Source organism: Camelus bactrianus, chromosome 7, assembly GCF_048773025.1.
Source record: "Camelus bactrianus isolate YW-2024 breed Bactrian camel chromosome 7, ASM4877302v1, whole genome shotgun sequence".
Classification (NCBI taxonomy): Eukaryota; Metazoa; Chordata; class Mammalia; order Artiodactyla; family Camelidae; genus Camelus; species Camelus bactrianus.
Genome location: NC_133545.1, coordinates 58,346,196 through 58,360,248, shown reverse-complemented (window position 1 = coordinate 58,360,248; position 14,053 = coordinate 58,346,196). Strand labels below are relative to the sequence as shown.

General features: G+C 42.2%; 1 protein-coding gene and 1 long non-coding RNA gene across 5 annotated transcripts in view; one reads left to right on the top strand and one right to left on the bottom strand.

Annotated features, from left to right (window-relative positions):
• LOC141578168 (uncharacterized) overlaps nt 1-14,053 on the top strand; it is a 206,717-nt gene that overhangs the window by 94,761 nt on the left and 97,903 nt on the right. The gene's annotated exons all lie outside the window — the stretch shown is intronic.
• COL28A1 (collagen type XXVIII alpha 1 chain) overlaps nt 1-14,053 on the bottom strand; it is a 160,016-nt gene that overhangs the window by 62,975 nt on the left and 82,988 nt on the right. For all 3 annotated transcript variants that reach the window (XM_074367449.1, XM_074367448.1, XM_074367450.1), the window contains exons 26-27: nt 7,024-7,092; nt 4,961-5,029 (exon numbers count right to left, since the gene is read on the bottom strand). In XM_074367449.1, coding sequence (XP_074223550.1) covers nt 4,961-5,029; nt 7,024-7,092 — 138 coding nt within the window. The remainder of the gene's footprint in view (nt 1-4,960; nt 5,030-7,023; nt 7,093-14,053) is intronic.

Below are 14,053 nucleotides of genomic sequence, written 5' to 3'. Positions count from 1 at the left end.
GGCATCCCTCATCCTTTGGCCCTGGCTCCGTCAAAGACAGGAAAGAGCACTTCCTGTTCATATCCTGGTCCCACCAAACCCCAACCCTCCTCCAGCTCTTTGGCTGGTACTCAGCCTGTCCACTCAAGACAATTTCTAAATTATCCATTGGTGCTTTCGACACCACTCAAAATAAGTAAGAAGATGTCAAGGAACTAAGGTTTTCTTTCTTTTTTTTTTTTTTTCTTTGAAGGTAGGATAAAAGGAAGGATAAAGTTGTACCCAGTCCTTGTAAGCGAGGTGACTATGCCCCACAGTATCAGGAGAGTGACAGGCATTCTGGAGGTTGCCATGGATACCATTCTGGTTTTCTGTTTTCTTCCAGAAGGACCAACATACTTCAGAATAATATATAACTTTAGAATGCCCATCCTTCCCAGAAGCAGGTTAAATGGTGCATGGCAGCAATTGCCAGCTCTCTAACAAACCTCATGTTCCTCTTCTTCCCGGGCACACAGCTAGACTACCTTTCCAGAAGATTAGTTCTTGCCAAGAAACTGTGGGCTGAGGCGGTATGTGTCACCTTTTGGCCAAGACTCTTAAGAAGCAGGTGTGTCTCTTGCACATGCTCCCCCTCTGCTTGCTGTGGGTGTAAGTGGTAAAGAGGCCCAGCAGATGGAGGAAATATAAACAGAAGCTGAGATTCTCTGAAATTCTGTGTGGAAGAAAACTGCCCACCAACGAGGAACACCCCCGTTGGCCTGCTCCATGGACAAAAACCTCTACTGTGTTTGAGTCATCGTATATTCAGGTGTCTTTTTGGTACAGGTGGCAGGTCTACACTGGCAGGTCTATTTTAGAGCATTAAAGCACACGAATGTCAGAATTCCGGGCCTTTATCCTGGAAACTACAAGAGGGACTAGTCAAAAGGGAAGGGAAGCAGGAAGGAATTATAATGCGAATAACTACAAACATTTACTGCACATGTAACCCTGTGCTGGGCCTTGTGTCAAATGCATCACACACACTGTCTCATTTAATTTCATTTATTCCTCATAACAACTTAAGGAAATAGTACTATTATTAGCCTCATTACTCAGATGTGGAAACCGAGGCAAACCTGTTGATTCTGTAGCTCAAGCTCTAGCTGAGTGTCCACTAGGCACTTTGTACAGTTAATTTCATCTTCACAACAACTTGTAAAATAGGCATTATTATCCCCATTTGAAAGATGAGTATGCTTTAAGTTTCAGCAGAGATAAATAATTTGTCTGAGCATACACAACTGGACAGTTTCAGGCCAAGGTCTGAGTGGCTCTCAAGCTCTCTCTCTTTCCATCACACCACTGAGGTCAGAATCTAGGTAGAGGGGAGGGGTCATTTGGACTAAGTTTCCCTCCATTTCTGGGTCTCAGGTGTCTCGGAGGTTGACCTCTTAGTTCTGGGGCCCTGGAACCACTGCTGTCATCACTATTTGTCAGCTCTGGAGACACGGGGATTCCTGCCAGGTCACACAGGTCATGTTCACCAGACTCCGCCGCATGTCACTGAGCCTTTTGTTCACACTGGTGACACACTGGCTGGGCCTGAAATGTGAGTCAGCCCATCCTTTGCCACAGCCTAACTGCAGGGAGCATTTCCTCAGGCAGTGTGAGATCAGTCTCGTTCAGGTCTAACCGAAGAATGGAAGCCAGTGGCACAGAAGCTCAACCTTTAAATGAATAAAGGGTTTACATGTCACAGGAGCTATGGTCCCAGTCCACACATCTGTCTCAGAAACCCCTGAAGTCACAGAGGGCCAGCAGGAATCCTGTTTTTATAAGGACCTCCTGACCCTCTGAGAAAAAATACTCTGGGAATGCCATTGCAGATCAGGACATGGGAACTGATTGGAACAAAGATGGAGGAAAACAGGTATGGCTCCTGAGTAGAAGTGAAGAGTGGGGTGGAGGGAAACCATTTCTGTCTGTCCTCATACTTGGCCTTTCCTGGATGGCCCACGCTCTCATTCTGTCCCTCCTGGCCCCTCAAGGGCTCGTCGACACATCAAGCAATCCCTCCAGACCATGCCCCCTCCCTTCTCCCTCCTGACTTACTCTAGGGATGATTGGCGTATCTAGGGGAACTGGTCAGTGCTGGAGGCTCATGGTGGGACAAGGTGCTGGCATCACAGAACCTCTGGACCTGTGCTGTCAAACTGAAAGACCGAGGCCACTTTGGGACCAAAGAGCCATGGTCTCATATCCATCACATAATCAGTAGTCACTTGTGGTTGAGAAAAGCACTGAGGCCCCTGAAGGAGCTGGAGCTCCTCTCTGGTGTAGACCCAGCTGGGCCACAGCAGGGACTGCAGAGCAATGGCAGGAGGCTGCTGTGGTGCCCAAGGTGGGAGAGCCCACCATGTTTTCAGGGTTTCCTAGGACCAGGGCTGCCACAGCAGCAGCCCCAGGTGGTCCCAGAACACTGGGAAGGACAGGAGGAGGGGGTTCCCAGATCACACTCTTCCATACTGAGCATCAGAAGAATATGTGGGAGGGGCAGCCTCTCACTCCTTCTAGTCATGCCCATCCCTTCTCTCAGTGGTAGACAGAGGGAGTCTTTTCTGAATACTTGTCTGGTCATGTCACCCTTATCTGTCTTGCCCATGCTCTTAGGATTATGACCAAACATCACTGTGGCCTACAGGACACTACAGAGCACTTGCCTACCCCTGTAATCCCAATTCATTTCATTGTGTCACTCCTCCCTACTCTGTGCAGCTCAAGAATGATTATTTTATGTCTGTAAACCCCATGAGGACTAAATTCATGTCTTCTAACTCATCATTTTGTAATGCACTTAGCTTATCTGGCTAATGTAGATGGTACTCACTCAGGATTGGTTGGTTAGTTGAATGAATAGCTGACAGAAGAGCCAACAGTCTTGCAGAAAAGTTAGGTCAGTGCTGGAGCAAATCCCCCTGTGTTTGCAGCATGAGCCCTTAGCTTTCCCTTGGTTGGGGTGGCACAGAGAGGCAGGGCACAGGTCAGGCCCGAATGTCAAAGGTTAACAAGGGCTTCCATCAAATCCTTACCAGCAGATGTATCAACAGAAGCAAGTTTTACTGACTCATATGGTTTTTAGAAAGGGGTGTGAAATAAATTCAACAAATGAACATAAGAAATGAAATTTCACTGAATATGTAGCTTTAAAATGACTTGGAGGAACACCACCAATTCAGTTTTTTAGTTCCCTCCATTGTGCAGTGATGGTACAAGCCAGGGCCAGAAAAATGAGGCAGGAATCAGGAAATAGTTTTGCCCTGCTGCCAACAGGATGCCATGCAATCCCATATGTCGAGAGGTTTTAAGAGGCAGCCCTGGTCAAGGCTCCCTGTCAAGTAACATCAGGCCACAGCCCTCCATGCAGGAAAAGCTTCTCTCACTTCTGACAGGACTGGAAGTGTGGCAGTTTAAATTTTGGTTTTTCCCTCACGATGGTAGATTCCCTACCATAATTTCATTCAGGAAGGATTCTGAATGTGGCGTGACCCAGAGGATATAAAAGAAAGGGCAGGATACCACGTGAGTCAGAGTTGATGCAGATTAGTTAAGTGCAACCTAAGAGGCTCCTATGTAAATAAGGAAATGTGTCCCAGATAACAAAGGCAGAAAGATTTACCAGATTTACCAAGGTAGTGATAACAAACAAACAGCACACGTAAATTGAGTTATATTGGAGCAAGACCGGTGGTCTAACATGAGCTCACTGCTTAAGCAAACTCATAAATACAAAACCATCTGCAGAGCGTTACCATCTTTTAACTGCAGAGTTTAAAGATTGAGGGATGTTGTTAACAAGGAAGCGGGTTTTTGCTGTGTTTTCCAGTGCTTGTGTGCTGTCAGCAACATGTTAACTGGCCTTTGCTTGGATACTCAGCCAGACAGATGAACTATTATTTAGAAGACCTGCAGTGGAAGCCCTTGACAATGCGTGATAGACCGGAACCATTAACACAGATTCAATGAGTTTTGCTCTAGGCTAAGCTCACTCTTTACACAGGAGCAGGCGGGTTAATTTCAACACAGGATTTTCACATTTATTATCTTGTGCTCCTACTGTCTCCTACTTACTAAGAAATTCTGTTATCTGAAAAAGAGTTTCTTTTTCCACTTTTTTTAGAGTCAATAGCAATGATCCAGGAGTGAATTACTCAGTTTTGAGGCTTAATCATAGAAGTTTATTTAGGGGAAAGCAAATAGAATGAGGGTGAGCCAACAAACAAACAAACAAACAAACAAACATATTAGAAGTAGCAGAGGGAATTGTTTGAAATTACACAGCAACCATTAGACGCCAAATCTTGTCTACTGATACATGGGAGACCCTGGGAGTTGCACCTTGCTAGGTATGCTTGCTGCGGCTGAGACAGAAATAAAGCAGAATGCAGGCAGCTGAGAACTCCCGAAGCACACAATCAGGCCTAGAGCAGTGGTTCTCACCTGGCTGCTCAGGAGAATCCCGTGTGGGGGCTCTCAAACCCCCAGTACTTAAGCCCTACCCCCAGAGAATCAGATTTCCTTCTTCTGGGGTAGGGCATGAGTATTAATCAAAAGCTCCTTGAGTGATTCCTTTGTGAGCTCAGACTGGGAAACACTGATCTAAGAAGGGAGGATGCAGCTGAGAAAGGCAAGGGAGAGGGAGAACACGCAGTGGGGCACAGACCCTCCACTCAGCTCAGAAACCCACAGGAACAGCAAACCACTGCGACTGCTGTTTTTCTCCAAGCTACTTACGCCACGTTCAGCGCTTGTGACACTAATGTACTTAGACCATTTGTATGCTGCTGCACGATGCCTCTAAACACTGGGTGCAACTTTAACTGCTAAGCTCACATGAAGTCCATTTCATGACAGTCATACTTTGTATTATCCACACCCTCTTCTCCCCATCACCCTTGTGAATTGAGAGAGGACTCCAGCACCAATCCCGTTCACTTACTTTAATACCTTGTAATCCGTAGCCAGGGGGGCCAGGAAGGCCAGGCAAACCTTTCTGCCCAATATCACCCTGTTCAAAGATAGAGAGAAAAGGAAGAGAATTAGGAGATGTAGAAAGAAACAACAGACTACTGCTCTGGGCTTCATTGTGACTCTAGTCTGGTCGAGACCTACATCCACGCAGCCCATGAGCTGTATCATATTTTAGATAAAGCAGTGTTTTTCCAAAATTTTTAAGCCATAGAATTGTTTGCAAAAATTTTACATATAACCCAACTATGAATAGATAAGGCAGAGCTGATTGGCATAATATGGAGAAGTGCTGGCCCCACAGCATTGTCTGCTTGGGCCCTACCTCCAACCCCTAGAACACCAGGGATTCGAAGACCACTCACACATACTTCTGTGTAGCCTTTAACATGTTGCTCCATTTCAGTGTAGAGTGCTAATTAATGTGGGTTTCAGTTAAAGACTCAGTGGCTATTGATGTGGATCAGGGATGAATTTTTAAGAAAATACGTAAGTGAAGCAAAAACAATATCATTTCACAGTGTGTGTTCCTTACAGCATAGGTTGACCCCATGTTTCTTAAGGAAAGACTTCTATGGTCAAGTAAGATTGGGAAATATTTATACCATGGTATATGCCTCTCCTTGGACGTCTCTAGAGTATATTAATATATCAATGCCCCTAAGAAGTCCTACAGTAGAGAAATTAGTCTAACTTTGTCCCAGAGGTTCCCAAATTAACGTTTGATGGAACAAGCTTTACGAAATGCTGAGTTAATGTAAGTTACTGTATAAGTCAGCCTTTTTCTTTCCAATATATGAAAAAGCTTTATTTTTTCTGATTGTAAAGAGGAAGATTTTTTTCTGCAAAAAAAAAAAAATTAAAAACAAAAATGACAATAAAGAAAATAAATAGACCTAGCATTCCATCACCCAGTGATAAGAACTACTAATATCTTGGGAGGATCTTCATCCATATAAAGTGACCTTCAAGGTTAAGAAATAGTCCACTGCCAAAATGGACTTGATTGTTTAAAAGGAGATAAACTAAGAATCTTGGTAATTCTGAGATCCTCAGTAAAATATCTGACAACTAAAGCCTTTTCCCTTTCCTCTCTGATAATAGGGTTCTAATTCACATTTGTGCATTTGAGATGTGAATATGTCTATTTGAAATTTGAATTTGTCATGGATGGTTTACTGAAACCCATTTTCCCTGTGAACATGCCTGATACTTCTTTACCTTATTTTTTGAACAAATCAAAGAACTATTTACTGAGCAAATGGATGAATAATTAAAACAGGGCTTCTCAATCTCAGCATAATTCACATTTTGAGATGGGTAGTTCGTCATTCTGGGGGGGCTGTCCTGTGCACTGCAGGGTGTTTAGCAGCATCCCTGGCATCTGCCACTAGATGCCAGGAGCCCTCCTCCCCCAAGTGTGACATGACGCCCCAGAATGATTCCAGACATTGCCAAATGTCCCCCGGGGGTGGAGAGGGGAGACAAAATCTCCCTCATTGAGAAACACTGGATTAAAAGAAGAAAAGAATAAATAATCACCAAGAGAAATAGAAATGAGAGCAAAGGGAGTCAAAGGAAGCTCCTCTCACCTTCCAAGGGGACGTACATCTAGACCCTGGCACTGAGGCCCTGACAGAGTAGACTACGCATATAGGACACAAAAGGTACATGAGCTGGCATCTTGTGGAAAGGCTACCACAGGCACCTCTGGCCAAGGGAAAGGCAGGCTTCCTTCGATGGCAGTCCCTCTGAAGAACGTGGACGTATTTGGAGCACCTTGCAGTCACTTTTTAAAGGGACACTACCTTTCTAATTTCTTTGGGCAGGGGGTGGGGGGAAGCGAATGGCTTTATAAACTTAAATGTTCTATTTTACTGAAAGTTTACCTGATATGGGAAAATAAGTCTTCATCAACTGTGAAGGAAAAGAATCAGTCAACATCAGAATGAACACTCCTGTGCAGTCCATGTTCACTTGGTCACAAATGGTACCTGACCCTCGCACGGAGCACAAAGCTGAGGACTCACTCACCTTTGGCCCTGGGGCTCCTATGCCCCGAGGCCCAGTGGGACCTGGAAGGCCTCTGACACCAGGCTCTCCCTGAAAAGACACAATGAGTGACAAGTTACTCATTTTTTTAACTTTATGTTGAATAATATTTCATATAAAACTTCATATTAAAAATAGTTCATATGAACTTTAATATTCAGAAATAAATTTTAAAATCTCAGACACTTGAATTTGACTAAGATAATAATTGGGCCCTTTTCTCCCAGATCACCTTTCTCTGCTTGATCAAGGGAGCATTCTCTCACTGTTTTCATTTCTTACTTCCATTTATCAAGCCAGTTGATAAGGGTTCATTTCAAAGCAATCAAGGCAATTAACTTCTTGGCAACCTTAATATGTACTTTTTCAGAACTCCCTTCTCTGGAATTTGGAAAAGTAATTACTGTCATTGTGAAGCGGGGCAGGGTGAAGAGATGAGTGAAAAACAACCTTTAAAGGATGTAACCCCATCCTGAACTAGTCGCTCTTATTTTTTTACGCGACAAAGATTGGCTCAAGGACACTTCTGCCTCCACTACAGTGGTTGTGACTGAAGGGTGGGTTCCCTAAAGGCTTTCAGTTTCTCCAGAGCGTGACAGTTTCATCACAGGCAACTATCACCAGAAAGCAGGTGGGACCTGATTAGGGTAGGTTAGACCTGTTTGAGATACGGATGATGGAAAGAAGCACAGAAATGAAAATCTCTTTATTAAGCATCTTCTGTGTACCCAACACTATGCTGTGAATGTTCATATACATTATTCAGTATAATCTGGTAGTCACAAGAATCCTGTATGACAGTGATGACTAATTTATCTAACTTCTCTGAATCTCAGTAAATTCATCAGATATATAGAAAATCATGTCTATCTTTCATGGGGATGACAATGAAGGAAGACAAAGAATGTAGTGCATCTAATTTCTTTGGAGAGGGGAAGCAAATGGCTTCGTAAACCGAAATGTTCTAGCACAGAGTAGGTACTTGGTAAATGTTGACTCCCTACCCAACCTGGTTTTCTAAAGACGGAACTGAAGTTTGCCCAAAGCTGCACAGCTATTGAGAGGCAGTGCTGAGAGGATGTGGAGAAATAGGAACCTTTGTGTGATGCTGGTGCAGCCACTTTGGAAAACAGTTCAGCAGTTTCTTAAAAAGTTCAACGTAATTTTACCATATGATCTAGTCATTTCACTCCGAGGTATACACCCCCCAAAAATGAAAACATATGTCCACATGAAGACTTACATACAAATGCTCTCAGCAGAACTATTCATAACAGCCAAAAACTGGGACTAGCCTAAATACCCATCAACTGGTAAACAGATAGACAAACTGGGGTATAGTCAGCAATAAATGGGAACGAACTACAGCTCTATGCTACAAGATGGAGGAACCTCAAAAACATTATTCTTAATGAAAGAAGCCCCATATATGAGATCACATACTGTTTGGTTCCATTTATATGAAATGTCCAGAAAAGGCAAATCTACAGAGACAAGAAGTCAGTCAGTGGTTGCCAAGGGCCAGGAATAGGAACGAGGAAGGGGGATTAACTATAAATGGGTAGGAGGGATCTTGTTGGGGGGATGAGAATGTCCTAAAACTAATTTGTAGTGATGGTTGTACAACTTGGGTAAATTTATTTTTTAAAAAAATCATTGAATTGTATATTTGAAATAGGTGAATTCTATGATGTGTAAAATATGCCTCAATAAAATTATATATATAAAAAAAAGGCAGAGCCAGGCTTTGAACCTAGAATTCCCAAGTTCTTTGCCCAAGGTCCTATTTTGTCCATATTCTGTCAAAAGCTAAATAGCTTATAGCTTTCAACAGAGCAAAAAACATGGATTATAAGAAATGGATTAGAAGCCCATATTTTGTTTAGCTTTACTTTCTACTTACAAACTCTAAAATACTTCTAGAGAAAATAAGGCTTTTAAAACAATGAGGACAGCCATTAAACTTTATCTTACCACTGAGTTCATTCTTTTAATCTCTACTTTCATAATTACATATTTCCCCTTTGCTTACAGGCCCCTTTTATGATTTGGTCTCCTCTCTCCAACTCTTCCACTTAGAACTTAGCTGCTTTTGAGACCACAGGTACTAATTATCTCTTTAACACCTCTCGTTTTCTGACTCCCAGCTTTCAGGGACACCAAGTTTCTCCCAACTTAAATGATCACTCCTATCATCAAGAGCTCCAAGTACAGAACATGAACTTTTCCTGTATTATACAGATGTCTATTATCTCTTCTTTCTTGAGTACCTTGGAAGTACCTTTAGAGGAGTATCTATAAATTCACTGAGTGAGAGTCTCCAGGTATACCTGATCCACACACTTGCTCCATGTTCTCTCTCGTTTAGTTCTCTCCAGCCCTTCCCACTTGATATCTGAAGGCTAAATACAATAGAAGAGCTGCCCCTGTGGGCATCTTACTGCCCTTCTGTGTATCTGAACCTTGGCCAGTGAGCTTTAAGGGTGTGACCCTATGTCATCTGCAGTACTGTTGTGTTTACCTCGAACAAGCTATTTCTATATAATTGTTGGCATGTAGCTAAGCTTTATCTAACAAAATAGTCTTTTATAATCTCTCAACCTATGTAAATATAATCTGATATATGCTTTTATGAATCTAAAAGACTTTAAATCAAATCTTAACACATTCTGCAGGTGTTAGAGTTGATCAGTAACATGTTTTGGGGTGGTTCCTTGGTGTTTATGGACCATACTTTTCAATAGATAGGAATATCAAGCCCTGAAATGAGTGTGTAAATCCACAGAGACAGCGTTGCGCTACTGTGGTCAGGTCTTAAAAAGGTATTGTGTCTTTTGTTCCACAGGCCACGTGTCCACACGAGGCCACAATACCGGGTAAATGTCCACAAGCGGACTGTGGTCAGAACTCACTTCAGCCCTTGACAGCAGGGGTTCTGCCACGATGCAGCACCAGTGGTTCCCAAGAGGTACATTTACCATGACATTTTCAGATATGCAGGTTTAATGTCAGTGGAAGGGGTGATATTCACAAATAAGAAGAAGGTACAACAGGAACTTGCATAGCTGGGCTTAGCTTCTCTTGCAGGCTCTGAAGCTGCTGGAGCCTGCAGAGGGAGCCCTTGCACTAGGAGATAATGGACAGGCCTGAGAGCAAATTCCAGAGCTGCCATTTGTAATTATATCCATCGATCTCGTAAGATCATAGTCTAATTGCTACCCCTACCTTCCCATCTCCACCCCCTCAAAAAAGAATAACTATTTAGATTGCCTACAGCTTCCTCTTGGCCCAAAAAAGGGATTCTAGCTGGGAGACACCTTTCATTTTCACAGAAAATGGCCAGGTTTAGCACTTTCTGTGGTACTTGTCTATATGAACTTAGCAAATGATTCAGTGAAGGTTTTACGTAGACCATAACCTTGCAGAGTGATTAATTCAACATCTTTAAAATCATACATAATCTTATGATCATTCATTAAACCTTTTACTTTCTAAAAGAAAGAAAAAAGGGGGAAAAAGAAAGCAAAAGCACTGTCACATGCATTCATTTTCTCTTTGGCAAATCTTTGCTTTGGCTAATATTAAAGCTATTGTAATTAATAATGAAATAAATATAATTAAACATTATTGTTCATGATGTGACAGGTACTTTTCATTCATTATCTGATCTGATCTTACTAACATCAACTTACTGCATTTTACAAATAAGGAAACTGAGGCTAGAAAGGATACATGATTTGCCAAAAACCATGCAGCTGGAAGCAATTCAAACCCGGGTCTGACTCCAAAGCGGGACCCCCATCTTAGTGTTGTCTGGGGCTAGATGCAGGATGCTAACTTCGCCCGGCTGCTGTTCAGTGCAAAGAGCATGGCTCTGGCTCTGAAAGTCCTTTTCCTATAATGAGTCAATCACACTCCCTCAAAGAGAAAAAAGGACACATCCTCAAAGTAACATTCCCAAGAGGCCCACACAACCTCCACAAGCACCCAGCTGTCTAAGGCTTCCCTTTCCCTCTGTTGCTGTTCCTCAGTTATGTGGTTTACCCCAATGTTTTCATCTGTCTCGTTCCGGATCTCCTACCTACACAAATTCTTATTCTCTCTTTTTCTCTATACTGCAGCATACTTCACTTGGCAGAGTAATGCATACTACGACTACTACTACTAATACTTTAGTATGTTAAAATTCACAAAAATGTTTTCTAGACATGACCCCATTCATTTCACAGACTAGCCCTGTGAAGTAGGTTTATTATCCCCAAATCACAGAGGAGACGGCGAAGTATTAGAGAAATTAAATGAGCTGCTGGGGTCTTGCAGCTGAGTGGCAGAGGTTTCAAGTGGAGCAGTGACAAGGAAACAATCTGTTATACTGTCTCCACCTTATAACATTTAAATACAGTATTTGAGAAGACAGTGCTCTTAGAGACAAACCGTCCATTAGACTAGCTCCCCTACACATATTAACAGAGCCTTAATCACCATTTCTCCCTCTGACTCTTTGAGAGGACTGTGGAAGCAGGTTACAGTTGTACTGAAAGTGATTTTATGCTTTTCTACTCTGGGGATAATAAAAAGCAAATTGAATTCACTGTGAAAAGAATTAGCCTCTTAAGGATTTCCCAAGGAATGGTACTCTGAAGATTCTACTACATAACAAAGCCAAGGAATGATTGGGTTTTAAAATAAGGCAGAAGAAGTCCAAGCAATGATTAGCGGCTGCTTTCTTTCTGGTTTTTAAATAAAATTAAGCTATAACTGCCAAGGCTCTAGCTACCACAGACATAAGCACCACTCTGGAATGAATTATGTAATGAGCATAGGTAACAGTTTGGTAACTCGTGAACACCTCACTTGTCATTGCTCGGATGTCAATGGAAATTTCAGGGGCCTTCTCCTATGCTTATGGACAGACAACCCAGATACTGATAATGTGTATTGATTGTTGACCGGCCATTGTCATATTACTCAGTCACGTCTTTAATTAACAGCACAATGATCAGGGGGTTGGGGAAGCAAGAAAGTGTCAGAAAACAAGACTCAAAGTGATGTAACATTTCCTTTAGTGTACCTTCCCAGCTTTCAATTACAAAATAATTGAAATAATTTCAATTCTTTGAATTGGTTTCTTTCCTAGAACTTTAATATTCACCCAAGGCAACAGTATCTCAAAGTCCATGATCATTTAAAAATTTACTTTAGGATTTGGCGGGATTTGTTGTTGATTGTTTCTTCCTTTTCTCAAAATTAACTCATCAAAGATGTGAAGATGATTCCCCTGTGCCAAGAATCCCATTGGAGAGGGAGAGTCCTTCTTATTTGGCTGAGTTATAAACTTTAAAAATAAAAATGTAGACACTGCCCCTAATGCCACGGAGAAGAGAAGGCTCTCTTGTACTGATGTTCAATATAATTTTCCACTGAGGGGAGTTCCTGCGGTCTTCCTGATTAAAAATAAAACTGTGTTGATGGTGATGCAGGTGTTGAATGATAAAAGGATTTAGCGTGTGTGTCTTTAGGGCTGAAGGGAAGGTATGTGTGCCCTCCTGGGGAGAGAAGTGCAGATCTAGGAAAATAGCAAGGAGAGATGAAAGTAGTGCTGAAACCACACAGTAGACTGGATTTTAGATCTGATTTTAGAGATCATGCATAGAACTGAATTGGTGAGTAGCCTTGAAAAGTCACCTAGCCAAGTGACCATTTCTGACACCCAAAGATCAAATTGCCTGTTATTTAAACTTGATAAAGCTCCTGCATTAATTTAGTCCTGTTTCCGAGCTGATTGTCCTGCCTGTAGCAATTTGGCAGTCATACTATAAAGGTGGGTTTCTTCAACTCAAAATTAAAATCACAGAACCCTAACTTCACTATCAATAAGTCTGTATCCTAGACCAGCCCTCCTTGTCAGACACTGTTTAAAGTGGAATTTCTCGTCTGCCAACGGAATCCACAAATTCCTAATGCATCTCTGTGTGAATCGCTTCTCTGTTCCTCCACTGCCTGTTGGTGGTGTGCACATATGTGAGCCATTGCGGAGAACAGAGGGGTGATTCAGATGCTGGGAACATTTTTAGAATAATGACACTCAGTGGAATTTCACACAGACATGCATTTTAATTTATGACTATAGGTCACTTTTGTCAAATAAAGCATGTATTTACAATATTCAAACATTTAAAGATTTTGAAATGTTTAACTCTTTTGGCTTTAGGTTTATGCTTCTCCTTAATGTTTACATAATTTAAGTTCTGACAGTGGGAAAGCTAAAACGGAAAAAGAAACAATCCAACTGTATGCTAAGCAGGGCTGAGGTAGTTGGAAATGGACAGTATTGAAGCCTTAGCATCTGTAGATCAAGGCGAGTCATTCTTTCTGCTCTGATTTATTCATCCACTTCGTTTTTCATCCACCCATCCATAGTCACAGTCTCACAGTCTCCCTCTCACACCCAACACAGTATAGTATCAAAAATGTTTACACTGGAAAGGGGCAAGTTGTTCAGCCTCTCTGGTTCTTGATTTCTTTTTTTTTTTTAATCACTTTTTTTTTTTCTGGTTCTTGATTTCTTTATCTACGAGAGAGTTGTTTAAAATGCCGTGATATTCTGGAACTATTTGGGTAGCATATAATATTTAGGTTGTACACAATAATAACAGCATCAACAATCGTCCAACAAGTCTCTTCTGCTCTGACTTTATTCCAACTACTTAATGGTTAAGAGAGCACTTGAGGGCCCCTAAAACCAGGTGAAAGTTCCTCTTTGCAAGCATTGGGCTAAACTCAGCTGCCCCAAAGCTCTGGGGAAGGCCATAGCTTTCTCTGTGATGAACTAGGACACAAGGGGGCTGAAAAAGCTTAGAGGGTGCCTGGCAGGATACACCTGCCCTCAGGGGACACAGGAGAGCCATTCCTTGTCTTCCTCTGCTAGGAGTCCAGGAACAAATGCTTACCCTCAGAGAAGTCAGGGGATCATCCCTGGAGTGATTCATCAGCCTGTGGGGGGTGAAAATAC